Below are 8,731 nucleotides of genomic sequence, written 5' to 3' on the forward strand. Positions count from 1 at the left end.
AAGAATACTGACTATACCGTGGACTGCCAGAAGAACGAACAAATCTGTCTTGGAAGAAGTACAGCCAGAATGCTCCTTAGAAGCAAGGATGGCGACACTTCGTCTCACGTACGTTGGACGTGTTATCAGGAAGGACCAGTCCCTGGAGAAGGACATCATGCTTGGTGAAGTAGCGGGTCAGTGAAAAAGAGAAAGACCCTCAACGAGATGGATTGACACAGTGGCTGCAAAAATGGGCTCAAACGTAGCAGCAAGTGAGGATGGTGCAGGACCGGCTTGTGTTTCATTCTGTTGTACGTAGGGTGGTAATGAGTCAGAATTGACACAACACCTTACAACACCACCACCAAACTTCCCACTACCACCAGTTGCCATGGAGTTGATTCTGACTCATGGCCACCGCATGTGTGCCAGAGTAGGACTGGAAGTAGATTGCCAGGCCTTTCTTCTGAGGCGCCTCCGGGTGGACTCCAACTTCTAACCTTCTGATTAGCAGCCAAGCACGTTAACTGATTGCATTAGCTGTTTGCACTACCCAGAGACTCCTTGCCAAATTTAGGTGCTGCAGAATGTGGCCCTTCTCCGTGTCCTTACGGTGTGATTCAGAGTGTAAATGTATCCACTAAACAATGGGAATTCCATCAAAAGAAGTATTTCTTACAGATGTAGGTATTTCAGAGTGCAGTTACAGAATTGCAAAAAATCATTCTCATCTGCACTGTTAATTTGTTCACTTCTGTTTTGCTTCCCTAGAGACACATTTCGGCATCTTCCTGTATGCAACTTTGCAATCCGTGTAATTTGCTAAAAAGCTCAAAGGCTGAGGGTTTTTGTCTTTTTTGACTCTTCACTTGCTGAATATTTTGATGCAAGGTTTTCAACTAAATTTGAATAAAATGCACCGAAGTTCAGAGGACTTGTTTATAGAGACCACTGTCATTATAGGACACTTAAGTTGGTCTGAAAGGCTCAAACATTTCTGAAATCCCAGTTGATGAAGGGTGCTGAGAAAAACACGTTACTGTCGTGCTGAAGCATTTTTCTGTGTCCGACATCAGCTTCGTTGCAAAAATTGTCTGATTCAGTACTCTAATTATACATATGAAGAAGTATTTGTAAATTTTGGACATCTATGATTTCTAATTTAAACACTGTTCAGATAAAATTATTAACTATGTTTGTATCACGACCAGTTCTAAGCGCGTTTCTGCTCCATGGGCTTCTTAATTTAGTAAGGATATTAGTCCCGCATGCTGTGCCCATGACGCTTTGTAGAAGCATTGTTGTTGGTTGCCGTGGAGTTGATTCCGACTCATGGCGACCCTCTGTGTTACAGAGTAGAACTGCACATAGGGTTTTCATGACTGTTACAAACTGTGAAGCAGATTGCCAGATCTTTTCTTCCGAGGTATCACTGGGTGGGTTCGAATCGCCAGCCTTTAGATTAGCAGTTGATTGCAAACAGTTTGTGCCACCTAGGGACCTTTCATATGCATATTAACAACAAAAAAAAACAAAAAAACGCTGTTGCTGATTCCAACTCATAGCGACCCTATAGGGCAGGATAGAACTGTCCCGTTGGGTTTCCAAGGAGCGGCTGGTGGATTCGAACTTCTGACCTTTTAGTTAGCAGCCAGGCTTTTTAACCACTATGCCGCCAGGGCTCCAATATGCATATTAGCATCACAAAAATAAATGAATAAGTAAATTGTTGTTGAGTCCATTCAGACAGTTAGCTACTCTATAGGACAGTGTAGAACCATCCCATAGGGTTTCCTAGGCTGTAGTCTTTATGGCAGAGCCCTGGTGGCATAATGGTTAAGCACTTGGCTGCTAACTGAAAGGTTGGTGGTTCAAACCCACCAGCTGCCCTGCAGGAGAAAGATGTGGCAGTCCGCTTCCATAAAGATTACAGCTGTGGAAACCCTTTGGGACAGTTCTGCTCTGTCCTGTAGGGTTGCTATGAGTTGGAATCAACTTGACAGCAGTGGGGTTTTTTTGGTTTGTAGTCTTTATGGGAGCAGATGGGCAAGTCTTTCCTCCTGTGGAGATGCTGGTGGGTTTGAACTTCCAAACCTCCGAACCCCTGACCTTTTGGTTAGCAGTGGAGCTCTGTAACATTGGCACCACCAGGGCGCCTTTAAATAAATAAATAACTGCCTTCAGGGTTAAATTTTTTAACTGAGTTTAACTGAATGGCACTCACAGTCATGTCCGAAGGTAAAAGCTGACAAATATTTTGTGGAGTTTTCAGTTTCACAATCTGCTTTGAGAAAGAGAAATTCAGAACTTAATTTTTAATTCAATTGGACCTAAAAAAAAAAATTATTGCTCCTGAAAGGGTTTATTGCATAACAAAAACAAACCAAATAAACAAAACCCCAAAAAACAAACAATATGTAAATAAAAACCTGTGGCTTTATACCATAGAATAAACAACAACAAAAAATCCCATTGCCATCGAGTCGATTCCAACTCATAACGACTGTCATAGATTGAATTCTGTCCCCGCAAAAATGTGTGTATCGAGTTGACTGGGCCATGACTCCTGGTATTGTGTGGTTTTCCTATATGTTGTAAATCCTGCCTCTATGATGTTAATGAGGAAGGATGGGCGGCAGTTGTGTTAGTGAGGCAGGACTCAATCTACAAGATTGGATTGTGTCCTGAGGCAATCTCTTGAGATATAAGACAGAAATGAGCAGAGAGACGGGGGACCTCATACCATCAAGAAAGCAGTGCCGGGAGCAGAGCGCGTCCTTTGGACGGGGGTCCCTGCGCAGACAAGCTCCTAGTCCAGGGGAACACCGAAGAGAAGAAGGCCGACAGAGAGAAAAAGCCTTCCCCTGGAGCTGACGCCCTGAATTTGGACTTTTAGCCTACTTTGACTGTGAGGAAATAAACTTCTCTTCATTAAAACCATCCACTTGTGGTGTTTCTGTTATGGCAGCACTGGATGCCTAAGACAACGACCCTGTAGGACAGAGTAGAACTGCCCCATAGAGTTTCCAAGGAGCACCTGGTGGATTTGAACCGCTGAGCTTTTGGTTAGCAGCTGTAGCTCTTAACCACTATGCCACCAGGGTTTCCACCATGCATACAATAGGGGACAAAATTACTGTAGCCAGAATGTTCAGACTTGTCTATGCTCTAGAGCAGGACCGACCGCTCAGGCTCGATTTCCCACACGTGTTTCATAGCCACCTAACCTCTGATTTCCCACATTTCCCTGGGGCTTCCTGCATCTTGTAGGCCACAGCATAGGCCCAACTCAGGTGGTAGGCAGGGGCAGCAGGACCTCACTGTGAATTATTCCGTTTATATCAAAATTATATTGTAATTAGGTAAGAATTATTATCTACTTCACAGACCTGATTATCACGATTAACAACTATATCAAGTCTTGTAACAATATAAAGGCATGATTATTTTAGCTGAAAACCTGTCATCTTTCACACCTCTGACTCCTTCACTCTCTGTATCAGTCTGGAGTTAATCTGCTCTAAGGGACTGAAAATCTAACTGAAACTGGATTAAAGAAAAAGGGTATGTATTGGTTCACATAAGGAGCCCTGCTGGCAAAGTGGTTAAGCCCTTGGCTGCTAACCAAAAGGTCAGTTTGCAAACCCACCAGCTGCTCCATGGGAGAAAGATGTGGCAATCTGCTTCCATAAAGATTTACAGCCTTGGAAACCCTATGGCCAGTTCTACTCTGTCCTATAGGGTCACTACGAGTCAGAATTCAACTTGACAGCAATGGGATTGGTTCACATAACAGACGAGTTCAGTGGGCTTCAGGTCCAGTTTGATCCAGGCGCTCAAACAACATCACCAGGACCCAGTTTTTCTGCCTTGTCTCTTAGCTCTGCTCTTCTGTGCATTGGCTTCACTCTCCAATAGGCTGCCTTGTAGTGGTAAGACAGCTGCCCCAGCTCCTGCCTAAATCCTCCCAGGGTTAAAATCCCACTGGGGAAGGGATCCTGAGTCCCAGTGGCTCTCTCAGGCTCCAACTGGGTCGTGTGACTCTCCCTGGCCCAATCCCTGTGTCATGGATTGAATTGTGTCCCCCCAAAAATGTATATATCAGCTTGGCTAGGCCATGATTCCCAGTGTTACGTGGTTGTCCTCCATTTTGTGATTGTAATTTTATGTTAAAGAGGATTAGGGTTGGATTGTAACACCCTTACTAAGGTCACATCCCTGATCCAGTGTAAAGGGAGTTTCTCTGGGGTGTGGCCTGCACCACCTTTTATCTTACAAGAGATGAAAGGGAAGCAAGCAGAGAGTTGGGGACCTCATACCACCCAGAAAGCAGTGCCGGAGCAGAGAAGCTCGTAGTCCAGGGGAAGATTGATGATGACAAGGACCTTCCTCCAGAGCTGACAGAGAGAAAGCCTTCCCCTGGAGCTGGTGCCCTGAATTTGGACTTGTAGCCTACTAGACTGTGAGAAAATAAATTTCTCTTTATTAAAGCCACCCACTTGTGGTATTTCTGTTAGAGCAGCACTAGATGACTAACACAGCCTGTAACCAGGAGAATGATAGGCCAGCCTGTTTTATATGCTCCTCCCCAAATACAAACCCAGTAGTATCAGATCCCTGCTTGAAACATCATCGCTGCCCAGGAATGAAAACCCAGTCCTTCATGTGACCTCCAAGGCCCTGTGTCACCGGCCCCTGCTGGCCTCTCCAGTCCCTTCCCCCACACTCTGCCCTCATTCTTTGAGCTCCCGCCTCACTGCCATCTTCCGCTCTTTGAACATCGCGCGTGGCCTCCATCTCAGGGGTTTTGCAAATGCCCTTCCTCCCGTCTGAGAACCCTTGCCTCCTCCCCATCTCATTCATTCTGCTTGTTCTTCAGGTCTCAGCTGAAACGCCACCTCCTCAGGAGCCTTCCCTGACCTTCCCACGCTAGGCAGATACTAGTTGCCCCCCAAACCTGTACCTGCCTCTTGGTGGGGGACGCAGTGGACTACATTACCGGCCTCCCTGGGCGCGGCCGAGTGCTAGCTAATGGGATGGGAGCCATGGCCAGGCCTCGCCATGACAGCTGGGATCCCACACGTGATGGTCCACCTTCTTTCCTCTTCTGAGGTGACCTAGGGTGTGAGCACGGTGCACTGCCAGTTGGAGGACCCTGAATTTGATCACCGAGGGCTCTTGGAGTTCGGCAAGAGAGAATCCAGAAATCCTGTCCTGTGGAGCAGGTCAGCCCAGACACCTGGTGAAGTCTCCTGAACCTCTGCAGACACAGGGGACGCTGGAACCAGCTGGGCTGTGGCCCTGTGCCCTACAGCGAGTTTATCACTGGATTTTGGAATCTGGGGAACAGATCCATATTCCCGCAACATTTCGCTCATGCTTGTGAGTGAGGCTAGCCCTCTTCACAGCTCGTTTTCCAGCCCGCAGAGGCCGATCTACTGATCTGTCCCCCGGGCACTCTGGTAGAATGTCCGTGTACTGTGTGCTCAGAGGGTGTCGTATTTTCTCCTTAGAGCTTAAATCCCTGTGATAGAGCAAGAAATGACTTGGTGGGCACTCTGTGGCTTTTTTGGAATAGTAATTAATAACATTTATAAAATTGTCTTGTTTTTCTGCTGAGTGCAGGATGCCAGAGGGCTCGCCACATTATTGAGGAGAGTAGTGGCTATTTGTCTTTCTGGGGTTCCAGATTTCTCTGAGAATCTGATGAAAGCCATGGCCATATTCCCAGAGAGAGTGTGTGTGCATGTGCACAAGGACACACACACACACACACACATACACACACAGAGACACACAGATACACACACACAGACATACACCAATACACACAGACACACACAGAGAGGTGTACAGTGGACACAGACACACAGAGACACAGAGAGACGTACAGTGGACACAGACACACAGAGACACAGAGAGACGTACAGTGGACACAGAAACACAGAGACACACAGAGACACACACAGATACATAAACACACACAGCACACACACAGAGACACGCACCAATACACACAGACACACAGAGACACACAGCAGATGCAGACACATAGACATGAGACACACAGATACACACACAGCAGATGCAGACAGACACAGAGACACAGCAGACACATGGAGTAGACACGCAGACTTCCAGTGGACACAGACATTCACAGAGACACACACAGATATACACACACAGATACATAAACACACACAGTGATACACACCAATACACACAGACACACACACAGCAGACACACAGACACACAGACACACAGCAGACACACAGACAGACACGGTAGACACAGAGAGACACACAGACACACAGCAGACATAGAGAGACACACAGACACACACAGACCACACACACTGCATTGTGCATAATTTTGAGGTGTCCCAGATTCCCTGGGGCTCCCGGGACCACGGCTCCCAGACGAAAGCCCCGCACAGAGGAACATCTCTTGATTCATAATGCGAGTCAGAGGAGAAATGGGATTGAAACAGAGGACTTGTACTTTCTGGCAGCTCGCTGAGGGACATGTCTGTCCCTAATCCTGGGGGCCTCTGTCTCTCTACGGGCCTGTCTCAGCCTCGCTGCTCTGCTTCTCAGAAGCTTCCTGGAGCTCCTTCTTCACTTTCTTCTCTCAACACAGCTGCGGAATTTCTTAAGCCTTTTTTTCCAAGTCTGGATTCTGGTTACCTTTTTCCCCACAGGCATGGTCTTTGAGGCATAAGAGAAAGGAACGATATTTTGGTTCATTTCCTGTTTATTATTAAAGTGATTTCACAGATGTTTAATTACATGCATAGGTGGGAACATGATGGAGAGAACATAACTCAGTATTGCAGGCGACTAAAAGACAACTGTGGTTACACTGATGTTTGTCACTTTTGTGGGTGGAGGTCTCATCAAGGCGCCTGGACAGTACAGTGAGGGGGCGTGGCCCCCGCCCTAGGAGGGCATGCCCAGGTCCCCTGTCCAGGGCAGCAGGCTCATGGGTCTGATCTCAGTGGACTAAGAAGTTCCCTGCGGATCTACGGGGCCCCTCACCGGCAAAGATGACACCACGCCTCAGTCAGCTTTCTCTTTTTTCTACTCTTCACGGTGCCGCCTGCTGCCTGACGGTTGTATGTAACATGTCTGCGCTGGAGCCTGCAAAGGGGCTGATGGGAGGGGGCGCATTCGACACTGACGCGGTATGAGTGCAGAGCCCTGTGGTAAAGCAGCATCCGAGTGCTCGGTGGCTTCAGGTGGCAGGGCAGTTTCAACAGTGGGTACTTTGCTCCCCAGTGGAGAGGACAAGGCACAGCCTGCCCTTTCTCTGTTTTTAGTGCTTACCGAGGAGGGAGGGACCGTGTCACGGGAGCCAACAGCCGCCCCCACTCCCTTTACCCTTCCTTTCCCCACCCTAGACTCCTCAGCGCTGCCAGGGACAACCGGGCTGTTTTCCAATCTGTAAAACCAGTCATCAACATTTTACAGAGACACTGCCTGCACCGGAATTAGGTAGGCTTGGGTTTGATTCAAGGAGCCCTGGTAGTGCAGTGGTTAAGCGCTCAGCTGCTAACCTAAAGGTTGACGGTTTGAACCCACCAGCTGCTCCCTGGGAGAAAGATGTGGCAGTCTGCTTTTGTAAAGATTACAGACTTGGAAACCCTCGGGGACAGTTCCACTCTGTCCTACAGGGTTGCTATGAGTCGGAATTAACGTGATGGCAATGGGTGACGGATTTGATTCTAACTCTGTGAATCGCTGACCTTGCCTGGGGCACGTCACTTGGCTTCCAGGAGTCCCCATGTCCACATCTGGAAACCGGGATCATCCCCCTTGCAGGGGTGGGGAGAAATTTACATGTATGCAAGAGGATGAGGCACTGCATGGGGCAAGCTTTCCACCTTCACTTTTTCCTGTTGAGACTTGGGGAGTACCACCGTCTTGTGTGGGGGGCTGTCTGGCAGCCTCTGGGCCCCCGGTGTCTGGGCTGTCAGTGCAGGCCTGGGAGGTGGCAAGGTGCCACGTGTAGGCCAGCCCGAGGAGCCAGGCAGGATGGAGAGCGAGCTCCTGTTGGCCAGGGCTCAGGGCCCCTTCCTGGATGGACTAGCAGTCTGAGGGTACTGAGTGGGCAGAGGTGGCCAAGGGAGACGAGTTGGCGCATGCACGGTGGCATCTTGTCACACGCGTCACGTCCCCTGCTTGTGGCGGGAACAGCGCCGGCTCAGCCAGTCGCCCTGGTCACAGCCTGGCTGCCTGATGGGCATCTTTGGTGAAGGAAAGGGGCCTTGATACAAGATGCACTTTACCAGGTTGAACAAATTTTCCAGCCATGGAGTTAGAGGTAAGAAGAGGTAAAAATCCCCCCTTAGTGCGCGCCACTGTGCACCAGATTGGTGAGGGCGGAGGCCACGGTCCTGGGTGTGGTGGTGGGCTGGCAGCAGGCTCCAGGGCAGCAGTCCTGGCTGGAGCCACCTGCCCGTGTGCCCCTCTCTGTGCTGGGAGCCAGGCAGTCAGTCCTGTGAGCCTGGGCTGTCTGCACCTTCTCCTTCTGGATGCTCTGTCTCTCCTACCTGCCGCCCGAGGGTCTGGGCTGTCCTCCCCACCCAAACTCCAGAGATGGGACCAGAGGGAGAGTCCCTTCTTCTCAAAGCCCCCCGCCCCGGCAGTAGAGATGCGGGGCTCTGCGTGCCCCCCTAGGCCAGCCTGTCTCCTCGATCTCTTTGACCAATGGCGTCCCTCCACCCCTGGCTGCGCTCACTCACGGGGT

The 8,731-nt window shown here is 49.3% G+C and overlaps 1 protein-coding gene across 1 annotated transcript in view; it reads right to left on the reverse strand.

Moving 5' to 3' along the window:
- The window catches only part of TTLL12 (tubulin tyrosine ligase like 12), a 29,865-nt gene extending 21,637 nt beyond the window's left edge, over positions 1-8,228 (reverse strand). Inside the window, exon 1 of the mRNA XM_004380051.2 lies at positions 8,155-8,228. Coding sequence (XP_004380108.1) covers positions 8,155-8,228 — 74 coding nt within the window. The remainder of the gene's footprint in view (positions 1-8,154) is intronic.
- Positions 8,229-8,731: the final 503 nt, after the last annotated feature.

This window comes from Trichechus manatus, unplaced genomic scaffold (assembly GCF_000243295.1).
Source record: "Trichechus manatus latirostris isolate Lorelei unplaced genomic scaffold, TriManLat1.0 scaffold00069, whole genome shotgun sequence".
NCBI classification, from domain to species: domain Eukaryota; kingdom Metazoa; phylum Chordata; class Mammalia; order Sirenia; family Trichechidae; genus Trichechus; species Trichechus manatus.